Source organism: Periplaneta americana, chromosome 8 (assembly GCF_040183065.1).
Source record: "Periplaneta americana isolate PAMFEO1 chromosome 8, P.americana_PAMFEO1_priV1, whole genome shotgun sequence".
Taxonomy (NCBI): domain Eukaryota; kingdom Metazoa; phylum Arthropoda; class Insecta; order Blattodea; family Blattidae; genus Periplaneta; species Periplaneta americana.
This window is the reverse complement of record NC_091124.1, coordinates 120807564-120831990: the sequence shown is the minus strand read 5'-3', so window position 1 is coordinate 120831990 and position 24427 is coordinate 120807564. Positions and strand designations below refer to the sequence as shown.

The following is a 24427-nucleotide window of genomic DNA, read 5'->3' as shown; positions in this document are numbered from 1 at the left end:
AGTAGGCTTACACTGAAGTCTGGGGCATATTGTGCCTGCCACTCCTGCTCTGTGAATGATACTTCTAGTCGAACTCCCGCGCTCTTGTACAAGTAGGCCAACTGCACGCCGCACCGTGAACTTAAGTCGCGTTATGATGTAAATTAATTATGGAAAAATGAATCCGAGATTCAATGCTGAAAGTTACCCAGAAATTCTGCTTCAATTGGATGAGGGAAAACCTTGGATAAAAACAAACCAGGTAACTTGTCTCAACTAGGATTTGAAACCGGGCCCGCTCGGTCCACGGTCAGGCATGCTAACCGCTACTCGACAGCGGTGGATTACTAATTTGTTGATAGGTTTTGCCATTACGGTGTTAATAGCGCATGGAGCAATTAGGTTATTTGAAACACTACTATCTCACTACAACCCATATGTTTATTTCTGTTAATATTATCTTCTCATGTCTATGGAAGTTGAACACCTTTTCCATATTGAACTCCTCATACTTCTACAAACGTAGTATTATTAAAGTGTAGTTTTCTCGTGTTACTGTAAATATCATCATTATAATTAATTTGTTTTATTATTTTCTTCAGGAGGAGAATCCCGTCTAATGACCATCAGTGGTCTTCCAGGCAGTCGTAAGTAGATTCTTAATTCTTGAGAGAGTAAGTTTTCATTAGAATTCAATGGGTCTTGCCATTAGAGAAGATGTTTTGCGCCATCAGTTTTTGGGTAAAGATTTGGTTAGAAGTCCTCTAGATAGAACCAACTGGTAGCCAACACGAGATCCAGGCCAATGACATGATCTAGGATTAAAAAGGTGGACTCGTGCTATAAGACTGCATAGGAAGTGGGTTTGAATCCCTTTTGTACTGATTACATGATTGAATTTTTTCCGAGATTTTTCCAGTGTAACGTGAATATCATGTAATCACATGGAAAATCTTCGGGCATATCTCGCCAAAATTCCATCTCGCTATAATCAATTCCATCGATGCTATAGAACAGCGTTATTGGTATAGCGTCGTTTAAAATCGATCAAAAACAGAATTTAAAAAAAGGCAGCGATTTTAGTTCATCATCATATACATACTACTTATTCATTCATTCATAGTGTTGTGTCCAAGGGCAGGTCTTTCACTGTAAACCCAGCATTGTCCAGTCTTTCCTATTTTCTGCCTTCCACTTTGTCTCCGCATATGATCCATATATCTTAATGTCGTCTATAGTCTGATATCTTCTTCGGCCCCGAACTCTTCTCCCGTTCATCATTCCTTTCAGTGCATCCTTCATAAGACAGTTTTTTCTCAATAGGTGATGCAGCTAATTCCTTTTCTTCTTTCTGATCAGTTTCAGCATTATTCTTTCTTCATCCACTCTTTCCAACAAAGCTTCGTTTCTTACTTCTCACACACACACACACACACACACACACACACACACGCGCACACACACACACACACACACAGAGTGAGTCATATTGAGCCGTTAGAGCAAAAGTGGTGTAAGTCAAAATTGGGTAATGAGGTTTAAAGTAAAAATTCTGTAAAATACAGCGCAAATTAGCAATTAATATTTCCTTCTTGCTAACCACTGACTACTAATAGTTTACATAAATTGAATATTAATTGATACTTTTCGCTGTATTTTAAAGAATGTTTACTTTAACCCTCTTTACCCATTTTTGATTTACACCACTTCTGCTCTGAACGGCTTATATGTATGTTTGAAAACGCGTGAGCGTTTTTATGGATCAAAAATAAAACAATTCCTTGTTTTTGTCCTTCATTTCTGTGTTAAAAGTACATGTTAGGAAAGTTGTCATTTAACGTTTAAAAAAGGTGCTCAATGTGTCCTCCTGCATTGTTTACAATACCTGAGCACGACGTACACACGACTGGCGAGTTCGCTCAAACACCATGTTGTCATCACGGATCAATTGGCATGCACTTTCAACACGTTACAATAGCTCCTCTGCATCATTCACTGGTATTGCACAGACGAATAACTTCAAGCGACCCCAATGGTAAAATTCTAATGGGGTGAGGTCGGGTGCTCTGGGTGGCCAAGACACTGGACCACCGCGTCCAATCAAAACAAAGACAATGTACTACTCTCTTGTCACTGTGTTGTTTGTACCCAAACACTGGTACAAAATGAAAACAAAAACAACACAATAATAAGATCACATAGATTACTTACAAAAACAAAAGTCACTATTACTATTTTCTCCAATAAATAAGTATTTTCCGTCAAATTGCAGGTGCTTTGTTCGGTTCAAGTTTGCCGATTCACTGTAGAACTGAAACTCTCATTAGGGAAGCAGATATCTCATGTCCGTTCGAACTCTCACCATCAAGCTCGTTGACGTTCCCTCCCCTTCCCTTCCCACAACTTCACTTTACTCCCCCTCCTGCAACCCCCTCTCCTCTTGTAATCGCCTCCCGTCCCTCTTCCTTCATCCTTTACTGCGTAAGGATTTAGGAACGAATCTTGTGTATTAAATTATATTCGTTTGAGATTATTGCCATCCTTAGATATAAAACTGCAATTGAAGTTGTTGTGACTTTTAATTGAACAATAATTTTACTTTTATTCACAACAATAATGGCTTTCTATTTCTAAATTTAAACACTCCCATCAACAATGTGTATTCCACTTGGCACTACAACACAGTATTCGTTATTGCACTCCACAGATGACAATGACAATTCACGTGGATTATTGAGAACAACAATGTACTCCTAATCTCAACTAACGTTCACAAAGCACTATTTACAAAATAAAACTGTCAGTTCTCAGTTCACAGTTCGTTTGCCTTGGCTAGTTCTTCTAGCTCATTCACTCAAGTTCACAGTATATCGAACTCAAGACTTCCAGAGACGGTCCACTGAACTTCGAACTCAAGACTTCCGGATGAGTTGCTTCCGCCTGGGCGCTGCCACGGTACTCAAGTTCACTGTGTGTCGAACCAAAGACTCCTGGACGCGTTGCTTCCGCCTGGGGCTGCCGATTCACAAACTGAACTGGCTTCCAAACTGCAACTGGCTTCGCCTTCTTCTTCTCCTCGAACCCCGGTTTCGAAGGCTGGCTTCCTTGCTCGTTCACGGCTGCTTCACAAGACTGACTGAACTGGCTCTCTTCGAAGGCTGCTCGCTTTTATTTGTTAAACCACACTTCGCGAACCTTCGATTTTCGGGAACAATCTGTTTCTCCAACAATCGGTTCGCGAACTTTCTGGGCCTCCCCACACTCAGAATCCAGATGTTCCCCTTACGTCCGTCCCCTCCAATCCGCGCTGGCCACAGTCTTCATTCCCTTCGCCGAGCCGCGCCGCGCCCCAGCGCCCGCCGACTTGCGTCCCCCCTCTCCGCCGCCTTCCTTCCGCGCGCCCACCCTTCTGCCGGACGCGTGCTCGACTCCCGAGGCAGTGAGAACTTTCCAGCATGGTTGCCCCATTATGTAGTCTGCAAATGTTAATGATGGAAATAAATATTTTATTTCTTATTGTGTCGCAAAATAATTCTCCCAGGATGAATACCCGTGGCCGTCCAAGGAAACGTAGTAGGACTTACAGAAATAATAGCTGTTTCAAGGTACAAAGTTGTTTCTATAAATGGCGTTGGTATCATGAACAATGCATCAAGACGGGAAATTGAAAATGAATACAGTGTATAGGTCCAATAAATTATACATGTAGTCATTTTAAAGCATTTCATTTTAAAAACTCGTACAAAATAGTTTTCTAGACTGTAAGAAAACGTGTTATCATGCATGGTTCATAGTGAGTGAAAGCATCAAGGGATGTAAAAATCAAAATTATTCCTACATCATATCAGGAATATTGTTTATATTGAAATATTACTAATAACTATTAATTAGAATCAGAAGCATTTCCTCTGCATAACACATCTACTTCTAAAAAAAGACTCACAGAATCTGCAGGTTAATATAAGCACATATTCAGCATATATTATAATTATTTTCTTCTTATTCTTTAATAATATGTATTAACTTATTGTTATCATTATCATTATTATTATTATTATTATTATTATTATTATTCTGTTCTCTGTTTCAGTACCTACATTAGTAAATATAAGCGCTGTAACTTGGCTTCCGGATAACCATACCATTACAATCCAGATGCCAATCCTTGGAATTGATGGAGACTTTCAGATTGCTGGACCCAACGAGGTATGTAGCCTACAGCACGTTCGTGTTTTCCTTATAACCGACGAAATAAATTTATGTATGTGCCATTCACCTCTTAGACATATTGATTATATGCTTCTTTCCCTTTCAACACCTTGTGCACTGGTGCGGACACTGTCGTTGTCAGATGATCCTGTTTCTATTCTCGACTGCGAAGTAGAAACTTACGTATTTTCCTCCCACAGGGTGTCTGTATTTTTGTCTTGTCTAGTATTATTCCTGTTCTGTCCTAAGCGGCGATCATGTATGTACCATGGAAATCCCGCTAATCTGAAGTGATTCACTAGGTTGTACAGGTGTGTCTGTAACTTATTGCTGAGATAATTTTCAATAAAAAGTTAATTTGGAGTTTTTCAATAATTATGGCTCTGAATAAACTTAAGTATTATGCAAGTACTAGGTAATTTAATAAATCCGATATATTTTTTAGCCAAATAATGATCGATGGCTGATTCCTCCGAGCATTCTCTGTTCTAAGGCTCACTGCTTTATTTTCATCTCCAAGTCTTTTTGGAAACCACCTTGAAAATTTTCAATAATTTTTTTATCATAGTTCAAACAGTTATGGAATGCTGAATGTATATTTCCCACACCTACGTGGAATTTTTATGTCATATCTTAAATAGTTATTATTTTTCATATTGAAAAACAATAATGTAACTTCTGATAAAAGTGGATACAATATTTCAAGCCAAAAAGGGAGAAAATGTGAAGTAAAAGCATCCATCCCAATCTGTCACGAAAAATTTCAAATCTCAACCATTGTTAACCAAAGTGATAATGACTCCGTTCTAGAATATTGAAGCGGTAACTTACTTCAAGATATTACATATCGGTACTTCAGAGGTAATGTACTGTATGACAAGTCTAAATTTGTTAATTCTTTATATTATAACACTTCTCAATTCCTTAGCATGAGATCTGTCTGAAGGTACACTCTGTTAAGTTCTGGGACGATTGATTTAGGATTTAATGCATTTTTTAAAAGCATATAACAATAATTTTATTATATTAGAGGTAGCAGAGAAGGGAGTACATTTTAACAGGGGGCACATTAGAACAAATTTAATTTCTCACCTCAACACATAGTTTTAATTAAGTTGCCAGTACTGAAAACAGAAGGCAGCCCTTCTGATGTGCTGGCTGCCATTTTCCTTCCAGTGAACTCAGTGGATGAATTTATGTTGAAGAACTTAAATTTTCTTTTTCGAACTTCGTAAGGATATTCTGACAATATGAATGTTTCAGAGGTGACTTTCATTATGTAATAGTAGATCGTAATGAATTTACTTTTTTAAAATTATTATTGTAGATATCCAATATTTACTACTTCCTCCTTTTAATGAATGGTCGTACTTAGGATAAGAATGACATACTTAAGTCATGTGGATCACATTTTAACAGTTCCTTGTGGGAACATTTGAATAATTTTCAAAATTGTCCCACAATATGAATTTAAGAATAATGTGAAAAACTTTTAAAAGTGTAATATATCGAATTTATTGATTATATTATATTTGTCTTTAGGGCATAAAATTGTTCGGATATACATAAAGAAAATAAAAAGCATGAATTATCCAATGAAGTTATTCAGGAAGCAGCAAGGTCTGCCAGTGAAGGAAAACTCTCATTAAGAGCTGAAGCTTCGAAGTACAGTATGACGTCTCACACGTCATTATTTTACCAAATGAAGTAATTTAAGATGGCGATGACATAGGTGGAACATGTGATTCGCGATACACGAGCCAACAGGTGTTCACCGACGAGCAAGAGTCCCTATTAGTTAATTATATTATTAAATGTATTAAGATTAATTATGGCATGACTTGCACAAATATACGTCAATTAACATATTATGATTATGCTCGTCATTTAGCTTGCGTATACCGAAGCATGAGATAATAACAGAATTGCTGGAATTGCCTGATGTCATGGCTTGATGAAGCTACATGATAAATCATAATGAGAAAACCTGAGAACACAATCTGTCAAGAGCTACATCTATAGTGCCAGGTTGATGTGGAACGATACAAAATAAGTAGTCATAGAAAGAAATGGCACCGAGGAAATTTTTTTCTTACGTAATATGCAAAAAAAGGGAACTGAAGTTCTCTATTTGGACAAGTGGAAGAGGTAGATGGGCAATGTCAGGTTTAATGGAAGTTTCGACAAACGCGGAACTTTACATATTCTGAAACTGAAGACTGCAGTAAGACAGAGAAAAGTGATATTGTCATGAAATTCACAGAACCTTATAATTCAGGAGGAAATGCTCGCACTATGACAATGAAACAATTTGATGTGGACTGCAGTATTTAAAAAAAATAATGTAACCATAATAGTGCTCTTTGCATGATATTTTTGAGCGTCAGTTAGTCTTTAACAATGATTTGGACTTTGGTCAAAAGTGTCCCATACCTGTTCAAAGGTGTCCCATACAATATAGGGTAGTTTTGAACATGTTGCAAGAGTTTCTTCTGACTTAATTTTCGTTTCAGATATATGAAGGGTACACGAGAAAAACGAACAATGTCACATTTCCATTAAGGTTGAGATATTGATATATTTCGGTATATTACTGCTAAATTTATTGGTGTTTCTACTTGAAATGAAGGAAATTATGAATGTATCCGTGGTTTTAATTCTTCTTTACCAGTTTTGGTAAAAATAACACTAAAGTTTGTAGTAATACAGTGAATTAGATAATGACATCACCCTTAACAGCATTGTGACATTGTTCGTTTTTCCCGTGTACCCTTCATATGTAATTTCTGTAAATATAAAATTCTGAGTTGTTTATTAAGCAATGTCTTATAATTCTAAGCCATTTAAAGTTAAAAATTGTTACTGGATGTGAATAAAAAATAAATAGAAAAACTGTTCAAATGTGTCTCCTTCTCCCATATACTGCGATAAATTCCGCATAACTCTGTTAACTTCTATTATGCTTTCAAAAATATGACAGAAATATAATAAATAGGTTTGTAACTTTACCAGCTGTGAAAGAAAAACACTACTGAAATTAATTTTTTTTTCCCGTATCCTAAAGTTGATAAAATTGACTTATCATCAATACCTTTGATGTATAGATATGTACAACTGAACACCTATGAGGAGCGTCGTATCAAAAAGCGCTCAGTCCATCCGCAGACAAAATGCTGTTTGAAACGGATTCCCCCTATTTCTGTAGCGCTGAATCGATCTGTGCAATTCGTTTGTTTCAGAAAGCGCTCCTTCACAGTCTAAAATAGCTTCGAAATATGATGTTCGGTTCATATATCGCTGAGTCCATCGAAGTGTTTTGGAACAAAAAGCGCAGATGAAAATAATCTAGTGCAGTATTTGCCGCTACGTATTTCTTTGTGGATACAATCTGAAACTTACTGTATTCACATGGCAAAGCAACCTGATATCATTGGCTAGCTTACTGCTTCGCTGCGCTTTCATTGTCAACAATGACAGCTAAAAAAAAGAAGTTGAAAGAAAATATGTTCAGTTAGAGATTTGCAGCGTTGTATGATATAACACGTGGGGAAAATCCAAGGAAATATTAATTAGTATGAAATTCAAAGTACCATCTGCAGGCTTTAGTAGGGGACAAGAAAAAGGTTAAAGAGTAAAGAAACTAAAAGATATAAAGCGGTATAGGTAAGGTAAGTTATCTTATATTCATACATTTTATAACATTTCTTACTCCAGATTCTACAAAGTGCGGCAAAGAAGTTGGACGGTTTTAGAATGCTATTTACTGAGCAACGTGGGGGGTTATGGATACGGATCGGTCGTAGTTTGTCAGCTTCTTCTATGCCATTTTAGTAATTATGGAGTCGTGGAGTGCGCAGCATCGTGCTTTTGTTGTCGAGACATTTTTCAAGAATGGTGATTTTGTTCAAACTCAGAGCCATTTTCATCTCCATTTTGATGTTGGCGCCACGGAGCTGTATCTTGCCGCAATACCATATTGAGATGGGTAGGAAGCTTAGTTAAACAGCACCAGGTTTCAATAAGAAACCAGGTCCGTATTTTTTACGACGGAAACATTGTGGCAAAATTAGTGAATAGTCTAATTTTATTACTGATGAGATTTCTTCAAGCAGAACTGCGTAGGCGTGTTTTTGCGATGAATAAACAGATGGTATGGTTTCAACAATATAGTGTGACGGCTCATACGGCTGACAAGTCAAAAAAAGTTCTGCGCCTCTTGTGTTCATGGGACATCATTTCTCGACGCGGCGACATTTCCTGATCTCCCCGACCTGATCATCTGCGACTATTTTCTGTGAGATTATCTGAAGTCAAAATTGTACATAAACAGGCCCCAAACAATTGAAGACTGCCATTGCCCAGGAAATCGCCAACATTGATGACGAAATGTTGGAAAGAGCGGCACATAACTTCAGGGAGAGACTTCAAGTGAGCATGGAAAGGGGCCGACTACATTTTGAGGAACGTAATTAAAAAAAAAGCCTAAATGCATGTACCAATATCAAAATGGCATAGACCCTACATAGCCAGGTTTTAGGGAAGTAATAAATTTGTTCTGATTTACATATTCACCGTGTTATTTCCATTTGAAAACCGTTCAATTCCTCTGCCGAACCCTGCATAACACTAATAACATTTCTTACATTTCTTCTATCTTCATTTAAATGCATTAAAATATCTGTAAAGGAATTAATTAATACTTTTTTATATAGTTTTCTTGACGTACGTTTTTTAAATTGTGTTTTGTGTTTTACTGTTTTACAGAAAAAAATGACATAAGGAACGGCTTTCAGAAAGATATGCTGAGTTGAGCGCACCTTAATAAACATTCATAGCCGCGCACATAATTTAAACTAATTTTGTAAGGAAATGTAGTTATCAATTTAAAGTAAAAGATTTAATGCCTTTAACTTCAAACTAACTTGAAGTTAGTATGGTTATGGATGGTACTAGCACTTTGGGAAACTCCATCGAAAATGAACAGAATAGTATACACGAGTAACATTTTCTTATCTTTACAGCCAGAATATTATTACATTTCCCCTGTTTTAAATTTGAAGTCATGTTGAAAATTACTGCTTTGGCATTACTGAAATGATTTTTGTAATCACGAAATTCCTTATGGGTTTAAGTTACTGCGTAGTATCACATTTTTTACGTCTTTTTTAACCTTCAATTCTAACACATATTTACCCACTTCTTCATATGACTTCATTGAGAAGGTTGCGTTTGCTTTGGTGGCGCAGAGCTTTAAAGGTAGGAACCATGTAACATAAATAGGCCCTAAAGTCTAAAATTACTTTCAACACTGAATCTGTTTATGTTAATTTTATTTAAAAATATAAGTTATGTAAAAAAAAATATTTACCGTACAGATACGTGGAAGAAAATAGTAACAAAGCTGTAATTACTTTATTTCATAACAGTGGGAATTCCTTCTTTAAACCCAAACAGAAACAAATAAAATAAATGACAAAGATTTATGAATTTTCTATAATTTAAATTCAGTTGAAATTTAAAGTAGCTGTTCATTTAATTCACGCTTAATGCAGAGGATTCAAAAACAGCTTTATCTTCCAAGAGATTACGAATGCAATTATTATTATACTGTAATTGAGATACAAGGGAAATACAGTATTCTTTGGAATTCTTTCCAAAATGCCTTCAAACGTTTTACAACCATGTTCTTAATATTTTCGTCCATTAATATTGTATCTTCTGCCAAGAATATGTGAATGATATCTAAGTATTCAGTTTCATTGTTAATTATCACGTTTCCTAAAAGTTAAGTTTTGATGAATAATTCGATAAGGTTGCACAATATAAATTTTTGACGCCAGAAAAACAGTTGTGACTTAAAATAAAATTCTAGCATATGTCACATTTGACCTTGCATACACTTTCCTTTGTGAAAGAAATGGTTGATAAAGAAAATCGAAATGATCTTTGTCGGAATGAAGCACGTTGCTAAAAGTTGTATCACTCGATGAGTTTGATGCGGCACTAACAGCCGAATTCAATAGATTACATCGTGAAACACGTGTATGATACAAATCCAACTCTCCTTCTGAATATTTACAAGTGTCTGCAATAGGAACATTCCCGGATTATTGGAAGAATGCATTAATTCAAATTATACGTAAACCAATCTGTACAAAGAAACTAAGCGCAAATAATTTTAGGCCTATTAGTGTACTACTTCTGGGGAAAACCCTAGAAAAGCTTTTAATTGGTAGAATAATGTATCATCTATATAACACGAATTAATAATAATAATAATAATAATAATAATAATAATAATAATAATAATAATAATAATAATAATAATGTTTTATTTTTGCTGGCAGAGTTAAGGCCATAAGGCCTTCTCTTCCACTCAACCAGCCTTAATCAATACAATACATAAATTTAAATTACAAATATTTTCACTACACTTAAAAGGTTCTCCAGCAATAATCTTCACTACACATTTATTTAAATTTAGATAAATCTATAAGGTAAAGTAGGAACTTAATTTATGAGCTAATTTAATTCAATGAATTATAATTAATTTAATATTTGAGATAGCTAGTAAAATGATGAAAATTAATTTAATATAAGCTTACTAGGACTATATTACAGGGAGAATATATATATATATATATATATATATATATATATATATATATATATATTTCTATTTCTATAATGAGAATATTAATGTAATTGTCATTAGAGGTTTTGTAAATCTATTTAGAGAAATTAAAGATAATAATAATAATAATAAGAATGGACAGATGTTAGTTTCATTATAAGTAACAAATATTAATCAGCAATTCATCTGTTAAGTAAGAATTTATGTAATTTTGACCTAAATGAAGCAATTGTCCAACAACCCCTTATATCACTCGGAAGCGAGTTCCAATTTCTAGCAACTGAAACTGTATAGGATGAAGAATATAAAGATGTCTTGTGGTAGGGTATAATGAGTAAATTGTTATAATGAGATCCTGTACTTAGCTGATGATATGCGGATAAATTTTGAAAACGAGAAGCCAAATAGATTGGGGTAGCGGTGCGCAGAATTTGAAATAAGAGAACAAGAGAATGCAGGGCTCGTCGATCGCTTAGCCTTAGAATTGACTCAGTAGTAAACAGTTTGGATTTACATCACAAAAATCAGCCGAAGATGCAGTACCTCTTAAAGTGCACTACATCAAAAACACCTTTTTTTTCGTAAAATCACAGGCTTACTGCTTTCACTGGATGTGTTTGGAGCCTTCAATTACGCTTAGTGACCTAAAATACTTCATCAACTCAATGATAAACAATGTCCCAAAAATTTATACATTTTTGTCCAGAATTTCCTTGTAGATCGCAAAGTTCATATAACCATATTATCTAAAGCAACAATCACAAAAATCGTGACAAAAGGATCTCCTTAAGGCTCCGCTCGTAGTTCATGGCTATGAGTTATACTTTATGACGAACTACTTCAGCTGAATGTACCTCAGAACTGTGATATCATTGCATTTGCTGACGGTTCCCTATTGTTTGTAAAATCCAAATGTATAAACAATCTTATAACCACAGCAAATACTACCTTAAACACACTCTCCAAATGGGGAGCAGAAAACCACTTTCTTACACACACTTTCAAATGGGGAGCAGAAAACAAACTGCAATTTAATCCAACTGAAAGTAAAGCAATACTGACCACTAGATGACGTAAGGTAGCACCTGTATCTCCACTCCTAATGGAGAAATAAAATATTCCATCATTCGACACAATGAACTACCTAGGAGTTATCCTTTACAAAAAGTTGGCATTTAGAATGCATCTCGAGTATGTGGCTAATTAAAGGTTCGTCTACTGCCAGCAGGCCCACGTGAGACTTAATTCTGACATTCTTAAATCATATATCGAGGAGCAGTAGAGGCATTAATTCTCTATTGTACATCAGCATTCTAGGAAGTTCTACACAAACAATATTCCCAAAACAGACTGTTAACAATCCAAAAAGAATATGCTTTACGGATCTGCAGAGCATATCGCACAATATCAACAGATGCAGCGCTGGTCATTGTTAAATATAGCCACTTCACTTAATCGGACTGTACAAAGCAGGAGTAAGTGATATAAAAATGTAATTGTAAGGCCACATTTCAAGAATTATATTATTCTATAATCTACAATACACATGCCATTTTCTGGCTGCAGGGCACCCAGGACTACATCATGACTTCTATCAATCTCACAACTGTACAGACATATGCATATGTATGAAATTTACAGAGATGGATCAAGAATCAAAGAATGCGTTGGCTGTGCATTTGTCAGCTATTATAAGACATAGAGGTACATTAAAAATTATCCGTCTATCTCCTACCAATATAATTTTTCAGGCGGAATTCTATACAATCAAGGAAGCACTGAAATGGTGCACAGAACATGATCATACTGTTGACATCTACAATAACTCTCAAGCAGCAATCTATACAATAGACAACAGATATATCTTAGATGCTCTTACAACTGAAATAATGAATAATATCAAAATCGTAACGCATATCTGTACATGTTGGGTTTATGGACACATTGGAAGGACTGGAAACGAGCGTGCCGATGAGATGGCAAAACTGGCTGCCACTTTTAATTTAGAATTCACACGAATTGCCCTATTTCTTATGTGAAGAACTGTTTAAAAGAACTTATAAACAAAAAATGGAATAACTGTTGAGTTTCGCAGAACAAAGGGAGTTCTAAACAAACAATTATATTTTCTACGATTTATGATAGATTAAATTCAAAATTAATGCTACACCTCGGGGAAGCAATTCGTAGCACAATACACCAGACGCATAACATTATATTTTGTGGATGCGCGTTGGCCTTTTTACGGGGAGTTGCTTTTAATGTTCGGGCTCAATCATACCTTTCTTTTTCTTATGTTAGCATAAAGACACCATTTCTCGTCACCAGTATCGATATTGAATAGGTATGTTCGATGTTGTTCACGAGCCAATCGATGACGAGCAAGCAAAGATGCACATATGGCCACCCGCTGATTTTTGTGGTTTTGGTTTAGAACATGCGGTACCCATACACCTGATTTCTTAACCTTGTCATTGAATGCGAATGTCACACGATGGTGGAATGGTCACAGTTCATCACATTTGCCAGTTCTCGGGTACATTGACGTGGATCATTGTGGATTAATGTGTTTAAACGGTCTTCATCAAACCCCGAATGTCTTCCTGAACGTGGAGTGTCACTAATGTCAAAACGACCCTCCTTGAAACGAGAAAATCGTTTTCTTGCCTTGCTCTTTCCGATATCATTGTCCCCATACACTGCGCAAATGTTTCTGGTCACCTCCCCTGCTTTCGTTCCTTTATTGAACTCAAAAATGTTCCACTTTCTCCACATGACACTCCATTTTATAGCGTCCACGGCTCCACTCACAATCTGCAAAAATGAAACTTCAATATTAAATTTCAAATAAAAAATGACAATCGATAAATAAACCCAACAGAGTACCAATACGCGAAACAAAACCCTACGAACTTCTGCACCAACCTAATACGAGTATACTACAATAGCAAATTCGAAGATAATATATGTAATGTTATTAATGATATAATTACTACTACCGAAATAATTAAGTTTATTTCGTTAATAATGTTATTATGTTTTGAATAATAAATCATTTTGGTAAACGTTCTACAAATCGATATAAACCACCCACAACATTTGTCAATTTAAACATAAGAATTCATTTCATTCTTTAATTTTAGTTCACTTCATTCAATTGTAAATTTACATTAAATCAAATAGTACATATTAAAAAACCTTTTAACTTTAGGGTATAAGCCTAAGATTTTATTAATCAATGTATTATAAATATTATATTACATTTACAACCCTAACATCCTGTCTTAGGGTAAAATATGGTTAATGTACAATTGTACTATAAGTTTAATAATGATAATAATAATAATAATAATAATAATAATAATAACAATAATAATAATAATAATAATAATAAGAAGAAGAAGAAGAAGAAGAATAGGAATAATAACAATGATAATAGACTAGGTACCCGTAGGAGGTACTTTGTTTTCCTGTTTCAAACTACCATACTTTAACCACTTATCCACTTCAGATGCGGACGGAAAAGACTTTGCTAGAACCATTCTTACACAGAATTCAATAGCGAACCAGAAGTGCTATTTTCGTGTGACTGGTTATTTTAAACTGGACATAAAGTTACTTCCGTTTATAAATTTGTGATTAATTCGTTAAAGTTTTCTTAGCGGGAACCTAACTATCCTTCGGAAAATGTTTTAAGTTTAGAAATACAATTAATGCAAAATTATTTGCTGTGATGTCCAATTCAAAAGGTAATTTTATTCAAATTATATGACCCCTGTAGGACTGTACATGTTACTGAAAGACAACAGAGATTCAGATACTTTGCCTGCAAACATTTTAAAAGGTAAGAATGATCTCGAAAGTCAAAATAATGTTCTAACAAATGAGGCATTATTGTACATTTGTATCCCGTGCATGCGTGCATGTCGATTATTGAAAAATAACTTAGAGTTTGTAAACAATGAGATATGAGTTCGATTTCTGTGACATAATTATTACAATAATATAACGTAAACTGTTACAGACTTTCTTTATAAAAAACAAATTGAGTTTTATTACAATGAGTTGGCTATATCATGCGAATCATTCCTGCTTGAATTGACTTGTAAATATTGAATATGAAGAGACCGAATCCATTAATTTATTAGAAAATATTGAAAATATAATATGTATTTCCGTGCAATCGATTGTCTTTACAGTGATACGAGTAAAGAGATGACAACTTACTTACTGTGTCTTTACGCAGTGCTATTAAGGCAAATCAATATATAATTAGCAATTTTTTATTATCCGGCTATATCTGTGATCAATACAATACATACCATTATAAAGAAGTTAATAATAATAATAATAATAATAATAGGCCTAATAATAATAATAATAATCATCATCATCATCATCATCATCTTCCTGTCAAGTACTAGTCCCAAAAGAACTGTCACGGCCTGAAAAAGCGATTTTCTTGCCATCTTTTCATAGGTCGACCAAGTGACCGTTTCCCATTTGGACGATACTTCATTATTGCCTTAGGGATCCCGGATGAAATCATTCTTGAGATGTGTTCCTTCCAGTTTAACTGATATCTGGAGATATAGTCCAGTATTGATGACACATTAAGTTCTTGAAGGATATCTTCGTTTTTCTTTCGATCCCATTTAGTGTAGCCAGCTGTTCGGCGCATGAATCACATCTCACAAGCTGTTAGTCTGCTTTCATCTTTTGTCCTTATAGTCCACGCTTCACTCCCATAGGACTGGTTGAGCTATTATTTGATAAAGACGAGTACGAGTTGATTTTTGTACTAATGAAGGTTTTAAAACTTTATTAATGTTCCCCATTGATTTGTTGAATTTTACAATTTTCTCTGATAAATCCAAATTTTCAACAAAAGAAAGTTTATATCCTAAATAATTAAACTCATCAACTTTTTCCAAAATTGTGTTATTTAAACAAATTTTGATTGGTCTTGGGTATTTACCACAAAAGGCCATTATTTTTGTTTTGTTAATGGATATTTCCATTGAATATTTTTGAGTTATTAAATTTAAATTATGTACTGACCATTGCAAATCATCTTCAGATGTTGTTAGTGAAACAAAATCATCTGCAAACATTATTACATCTAATTTTAAATTTCTGTTAATAGTGATATATCCGTGTTTTGTTTCTCTAAAATCTTTCACAATGGCATTCATATAAATGTTAAAAAGCAGAGGAGAGTGCCTACAGCCTTGTCTGACTCCTGAGTTTATTTCCGTCCAATGAGTTATTTTTTCTTTTATTTTTACTGCAATAAGGTTTGATTTATAAAGGTTATCAATATTATATATGATCTGCTTTGGAATCTGATCCTTTGTCAAAATTTCGAATAACAAACTTCTGTTCACTTTATCAAATGCTTTTCTAAAATCAATAAATGTCAAACGTGTTTCTATATTAAATTCTCGATGCTCCTCAATCAAAATTTGTATTGCAAAATATCCATCGCAGCATTATCTGCCCTTCCTGAAGCCATTTTGTTCTTCACTAGATATATCTCCATAATATTTACATAATTTATTCTTAATAATACTATAATAAATTTTATAACCAGAATTTAACAAACTGATCCTTCCGTAATTGTCACAGTTGGTCCTATCTCCTTTCTTAAATATTGGAATAACTAATGATTTTGACCAATCTTTAGGTGGATTTTCTCCTTGCCATATGATATTTAACAGATTTAAAAATCTTATGAGAAATGACTGACTGGAATGTTTGAATAAGTCAACAGGTATACCTTCTTCACCAGGTGCTTTGTTACTCTTTATATTTTTCAAAACAATCTGAGGTTCTTCTAAAGAAATGGAGTCTCTTTGCAAATCATCTAACTCTTGTATCTGTATGGAGGGACAGTTGTTTGTCCATATATTTGGATAGTAATTAATTCATTTATCATGGGGGATTATATTTAATCGGGCATTATCTTTGTTTTCACTATTTAATTTTTTCAAAATTTTATATATTGAGGGTTGGGGTCTTGTGACATCATTTTCTAAAAAGGATACAATTCGTTCCCAACTTTTTCTATGGTACTTTCGGACTTCACGTTTTGCGTTAATAATAATAATAATAATAATAATAATAATAATAATAATAATAACAATAATAAAAATAATGTATGCTGATGTTGCAGACGAACGTGCCATCCATGGAATGTTTGACTCCTTCATCTGGACCTGGGCATTGCAGACACTTCAGATACTGCGTCCTCAGCGATTTCGCCAACGACCGAGGTGTATACTATCAATACTTCTGTCAAATTAGCGGGTAAGCCACATGCGATAGTACACTTCTACATTCCTTTGTGTTAAGTTCGTACCATCACACCTAACAGAGCATCAGTTCCTTATATTTATTTGGTTTATAACTATTTTGTGATGGCACCGGAAGTATGTTCACAGGACGTTACCACGATTGCTATGGAAACAACAAATCATGTCTTGTTCCGAGATGTGATGTAGCACCATTATTGCCAGTTCATCTTATAAACAAAGCTATGCTTCTTAGTGATGGGCGAAGCTGTTCTTTTCCCGGAACAGTGCTGACTATTCCGGTTCCGGAAAAATACTATGTTCCAAACAACAGTTCCGAAAAACAGTTGCAAGTAGAGATGAGTCGCATCAGTACCCTCCCTCTCCCTAAGCAGCTCCCACATAGCGTTGGAGCACTCATCGCTCGGACTCATCTTAAAATACGTTATCGGCATGACATCACAACACACGTGCTTCTCAATAGATGACATTCCAATGCACATTCGAATCGGTTTTGGAAACTTGCTGTGTATACGGACAGAAGCGTCAAGTTTAGTAGATAAACAGCTGTTGAATACAAGGTCAGAATGCAACACTCAGTTTTGGTACATAAAGTCATAAAGACACGGTAACCAACTCAAAATTTAACATGACATTTCAAAAGTGTAGCATGTAATTTCTGTTCTCCGTGTTACGTAGTAAGGAAAAGCTAAAATTATTATAATTTTTCTTAATGCTTAGTCATAATAATTGCATTATAATTTCATAAATAATAAAAATGTATAATTATAAATTGATATATTAGCAGTAGTGAAACCACACTTGCTTAGTAAAATGTTAGAACCGCATCTGTACCAGTGTTGAACACAATTTACCTGTGAGATAAAAGACATGTAAGCAATAGACCGTATATAAGGGACTGCAGCTTGAAAATGAAGATTGCTGGAATTCTTCTCATCATAAATATGCACTCTTCCATATCTCGCACAGTGTGCAATTTTCCCAAATCTATGCGGACAAAAATCAAATTTCGACATGTTTAGTTAGACATAGATGAATATGAATTCATGTTCTTTAACATTAGATTTTACTGTTTTATCAGCAGCAAGCTATTTTTAGAAGGGTATGAACAAGTTGAGTTCTTTCTGACACTTCTCGCTCCGATTCAATCGTAGAAAGAGAGGCTTACTATGTGAGTGAAAAAGAGCCAAATCTTGTTAGTGATTTGTTGTGTTGTAAGACATGGAATCTGTTCAGATAGGTATGTTCTTACTAATGTAACTGGGTCATTCCATACAAAATTTTAAAATTTGTAACGTCAAGTTCTGGATTTTTTCAATATTCTAGTAAATGAATGTCATAATAATAAATAGTTATATGGCCTAATATGAACTTCATATCTCCAATGGTTGAAAAGTAATGAAGGGTGAAATATTCGGGGAGTTGATATGTAGACTGTTGTTAAAAATATTATTAAAATGACATGCTTCATTGTATCAACGTAAGAATTGTGCCAATACAATGATGACTCTATATATTTAAACTTACTTCTGAGTTATTATGGATTTTTACTTCGAGCATGTATTAAAACTTACAGTAAAATAAAGAAATGTTAATATTTTCAAATCGAATATTCTTTTTACCATGCTCTATTTTTTACGTTGAGATAAACAATTTCTTAATCTATTACAAAAAATTTTACGATGGGGACTGTAATACTTTGGAAAATATTAAATAAACCAGAATTGCAAATGTTGACATTAAGGATCAAAGTCGCGTGCAGTGTATTACGTCACCAGAAACCTACACGCGTGTTTAGCGATCGATATGACAAATGCCAGATGTTGCGACATCCGCTGAACGGTACGCTAATAGATTTCATGTGAGTGTTTTTTTCCTGTTATAATCTCAGCGCAACTTTTTCCCTTCAGATTAGAGGGTGATTCTGTTCTGTTCTGTCATTGTAACTTTTTCCCTTCAGTTTAGACGACGATTTTGATCTGTTCTGTCATTGTAAGTTGTAAGTGTTCAATATACCTAAATTAAAGACGAAAAGTTGGAGTTATCTGTGGTGTTGCAACACTTTCGGACTTTAAGAACATTCGTCACAAGTCTGTAAAAGAGAAGTGACAAGTAGCATGTGTAAAAAGGTCCCGCATTTAGTGGTAGGTGATGCTATTTGAGAACGCTTTTGCCATACGATTTCAAAAATTGAAATAATTAGTGAAGTTGCTGGGACTGAAAGTAAGGTCGACAAATCAACAAGCGAAGAAGGTTTACAAACAGAGGCGGGAAATTCAATAAGTGAAGAAGCATATTCTCCTGAATGTAAGGAACTATAAATGTATCAGAAATCTATCATAAATATTGGCGTCATTGTTACAGAGAAGTTTAGTACAAGGAATGGATAACAACTGGCAGGGCCAATATGATGTTAGTGAAAAATGACTGTGTAAATTTCCTTAATAACTTCATTGGTTGGCTTAAAAAATTCAAGATACTGTACACAAATTCATTGCAAAGTCCCAAGGAAATTATTGAAAGTAGTTGAAAAATGAAATAAAGCCCGGTGAGTTCATTATCATTGGTGATTTTTCAGAGAATTACAGTTTCATTTTTCAGAATGCTACACAAGGTCATCACTGGAGTACTTCTCAAGCAACAATACACCCATTCACAGTATATTACAGAAATTCAGTTGGTGGTAATTTAGATAACCTTTGATTTTCAGTAATTTCGGAATGCTTAGTTCACGATAGTGCAACAGTTCATGTTTTTGAAGGAAAATGATAGTACATCTGAAACAAATACATACCGAAATATCTCAAATATAGCAGCTAGCGAATACAAGAATGAAAACACTCCGTTAATCTACTCATTCATGAACATGATTTTCAAATACCTGCGGAGTGGCATTTCTTTGGAACTAGTCACAGTAAAGGGCCCAGTGACGGTGTAAGGGGTACAATGAAGCGACTCGCTGAAAAGCCAGGAACTCTAATTTCAACTCGTAAAGGACTGTATGATTGTTTGAAATTCAATATATAGAATATCATTGTGTCATTCACATCCATTGAAAAACATGAAGAAGTAGTTACAAAATCTAAATCCTCAAAGATTTGTCTGCCTCAAGACTGTTCCCGGAACAAGAAGTGTTCACTGTGTGGTTCCAGTTAATGGAAAGTTAGCAATAAAACCCTATTCTGCTTCATCAGAAGTACCGAAAGTAGTTGAAATCAGACGTGTGACGCGCACCGGTCGTCAATGCGGAAACGCTTCTCGCAGTGCCCAGCAGCAGTGATAGCGCATGGCGCAGCGGCATAGATCACCCTTTACACGGCGAATTGTTTTAATTTATAACTTCCTTATTTTTTAAGATGCCATTATGAAAATTTGACAGCCTAATGAAAATGCTCAGTAAATTGTCATTTATTTTTTTATGTGAATTGAAATATTCGATTTTAAGTAATGGCGTTTTTTTAAATATATTTTTTAATTTCTTTAAACACAATTTTCACAGCTGTACTGACTTATAGTATCTTAATAACCTATTTTGTAAGCTATCTAACGATATTTAAAAAAAAAAATTTGTAATTATTCTTATGGTCAGAAAATAAATTTAAAATAGAGCTGTCCGCTCAAATAAAAATATTTTAACTGCCCATTACATTTAAACGGTAGCTGTCGCAAACATAATTTTGTACATTATTAATATATACGACATAAAGAGTTGAATGTACAATTTTTAACAAATTTGGAGATATGAATGTTTTTCGTCACACTGTTTTGCATGGAATTACCAAACTTCAATTTCAAATTTGTAAAGTATGTAGGGTTTAAGTATTTCAATTGAAAACAACATTTTTAAATTTAGTAAAGATTATTATTTTTTAGTTCTACAGAATATATAAAAATTATGATCGAACATTGCATAATAATCATAACTCTCGGACATCAAATCTCTGAATGTATTGGCCTACCAAGCCGAAACTAATATAAAACCAATTAATAATGATGTCAGAATCACAACTTCCGGTTACTCACAATGATGTTCAACAAAATTCGCACAACTCTAATTTAGCTGAAACTGTTCAGTCGGCCCAGTGTAATGCACCGAAAACTTAATCATTAGGACAAAGGTGAAAATGAGAAAACAAACATTCGATTTGGAACTGATAATAAATCGAAACTAAATGGAGTCTAAAATTCTCCTATTTAAGTTCAAATACGAAAAGTCACTCCATCATATTCAAATCGAGATTTTACCTTGGCTGGCGTCCGCGGAGTGTCCCTGGCCCAGAGGAGGGCAATTACCTGTCAGGGTATCTAGACTTCAACTGATATTCAGCCTAATCGCAGGGTTAGGCAGATGAATTCTGAATTAATATTACACATGTATCTGCCTATTAGGCAGACTAATAGTGTCGTCATATTATCTTCAGGCCAAAGCATCAAACCAGTAGACCCTATTCCGTTACAGCCTACAGACAATTTAAATTATATTGCCATTTCATTCATAATAAGTGGCCGTATGTTAAACGAAGGAATGGAGGAGAGGGTAGGTTTGTCACATTCCATGACAGAATTAAAATCATCGAGATGCTCTCCAGGTTAAATTGTCCACTTCAAAATGACCAGAGGAAAAATGACCACAAACACAAATGTTCAGAGCAAAATGTCCAAAAGAAAAAGTGCAGTAAAAAATGTCCACATATAAAAATGTACAGTATAAAAAAGTCCGCATTCAAAAAATGCCTATAAAAAGACCATATTTGGAAAAAATCCACAATAGGAATATTGTTACAGAATCAGGAACCAGGAGAAAGACTACAATGTAAAATGTTTTATTGAGATTGCTAAGCGACGTACCACGTTTTAAATCAAGAGTGACAATGGCTCAAACTATAAGTTCACAAAAAAGGAAAAAAAAATCTGGTACACAATGGCTTTTCGTATTACTTTCATTCAAGGAACAAAAATTGTAATAAATTATATTGGAGATATGTGGAAAGAAACACCTCTAATGCGAGGTGTGTGACCAATGCTGATCTGGATAACTTACGTGTAGATAAATAAAGTGGACATTTTATTTTATGGACATTTTATTCTATGGACATTCATATAAGTGGACATTATATTTGTGGACATTTATGTAAGTGGACATTATATTTGTGGACATTTAATTTTTATGGACATTTATATAAGTGGACATTATATTTGTGGACATTTAATTTTTATGGACATTTATGTAAGTGGACATTTTTCTAGTGGACATTCCTGTTTGCGGACTTATTGAAATAGACATTTTAACCTCCAACCAGCGACATTATTGGATAACAAAACAGCGGACTACGTTTCTCTATTTCCGCAAAACTCATAATCATCCTTACCACCAGTGAAATAGTAAGGGGAAAAACTACTGCCTGTATTATCATTCTCAGGAAATATACTCCATGACATCCATAAACGGAGCAAGCAACCACAGAATTCCTGCGACGTCTGAGTAACTTATGGATGAGTCTATAAGAAAAAGTAAATAAAACCACTAGAGTTGATTTAAAAAAATTGTATTCTTTTATCCAAGCCAAAGTAATAAACTACATTCTGTCGCCATTGATTATGTAAGTGCAGTATTTATATATCAAATCTGCTTACGTTTATGTTCCAGATACGCTGGGGTCTGCTGTCCGGATTTTGTAACGACATCTACTACTTAGCCAGGACAATAGAAGATTATCTACATTTTGCACTGTTGAGTTAATAAAATCACACTTCATTTCGGATAGGTAACATTTTAAGGATAATGAATAAATCTTCCTGCAAATGTTAAAAGAAAATAATGAATCTACTTCCGTTAAGCGTAAAGTTATGTAAAACATGCTTTTCTACATCCTGTTTTGTATCCAGATAAAATTATTTAATAAAATAGGATAAATTGATACATAATCGTTTAATTATAACAAATATTAGGCCTATACAGGTTGGAAGATAACCTTTTACAATCCTTCTGCGATATAATATCTCGAATTATGACAAACAAGAAAGTCTAATAATATCTTGTTTCCAGAAGGGTGGTTTTCGAAAAAAAAATGATATTTTGTAACTTGAAATTATGATTAAGTTTTTCATGAAACTGCTCAAAATCGGATTTTTATCTCTTATAGGATGATAGAGTAAGCTATGTATGGCCACGTTACAGTAGTATTTGCATGGAAAATAATACAGATTTCGAAAAAAATATCTCGTTAATAGTCGTGTACACATTGCATGGAAACAGGGCTGTGACACGCAGGTAACATTCTTTCTTACGTACGCAAACCTTGTGACCGAGCTAGGTGTACGAAGCGGACGATACGCTTACATTCACTTCGTCATTAATTGCAGGCTACGTGCAGTTCGAAGTAGTTGAAACACAACGAGATACCACAGTTTTCTAATCGTGAGTATCTGGACTTGTTATTAATTTATGGCGAAACTGGCCTCAATGCCGCTGCAGCTGCTCGCTTATACCGTGAAAGATAGCTGGATCAGGAGTGTGAAAGTTGTAGACAAGCAACTGGTGGACACTTTGAACAATAACTTTAAAAGACACTGTAGAGAATGGTATACAAAATTTAACAGTGTACCTCAATTAATGTGTATCATTTTCATTTAGTTTCAAAGTTGTTTATTTCTTCCAAACATTGTATTGCAATTGAGTTGGAGTGACATCAACTGTGTGATCCTCAATGTAAAATAATACTGTATTTAACGGATTAATTTTAGTTTATGCATAATTTTTCGTTCCACTATATTATTGATGAATTGCCTTAAAATGTAAAGGAAATCACGTGTTTGTTCGTACTAAATTTAGTGCAGAAACGATACAATAACAAACGTTTCATCATAGATAAGGAATAACATAGTTCATGTAATTAACATGTTAAGATTACATAAATTTTTATTTAACTGCATTTTCAACTGTTGTTTTTGTTTACAAAACGGTATGTGTGTACACCTTCTCAAAACCAAGTAGATGATTGGAGAGGCATTCAGTATGCTGGGATGCAATGATCTCGCGAAGTAAACACTGCTACTGTGTACAATGTTGCAACATTGCAACATTCGTTTTCTCGAAATATTACAAAAACTATTGGCCGTATGAAAAAATATTATTTGACAAAACGTTCCCAAATTACATGATCTGTTACGTGTGTGAAGGATTGTAAAGGTTGTCTTCCACCCTATATTTTATTGTAAAAATTCGAAACAAATCAGTCAGTAGAAAATATTACCAGGGTATTCCAAAGGTAATGGCAACATACTAAATTTA

The 24427-nt window shown here is 34.4% G+C and overlaps 1 protein-coding gene across 7 annotated transcripts in view; it reads left to right on the top strand.

Annotated features, from left to right (window-relative positions):
• Positions 1–24068, top strand: part of LOC138704999 (inter-alpha-trypsin inhibitor heavy chain H4-like) — a 189779-nt gene extending 165711 nt beyond the window's left edge. For 5 of the 7 annotated variants that reach the window (XM_069833515.1, XM_069833514.1, XM_069833520.1 and 2 more), the window contains 4 exons: positions 582–626; positions 4070–4185; positions 16998–17131; positions 22784–24068. In XM_069833515.1, coding sequence (XP_069689616.1) covers positions 582–626; positions 4070–4185; positions 16998–17131; positions 22784–22832 — 344 coding nt within the window. In that variant the 3' untranslated portion in view covers positions 22833–24068. The remainder of the gene's footprint in view (positions 1–581; positions 627–4069; positions 4186–16997; positions 17132–22783) is intronic. The other 2 variants (XM_069833519.1, XM_069833516.1) reach the window with 1 other exon arrangement.
• The last annotated feature ends 359 nt before the right edge of the window (positions 24069–24427 follow it).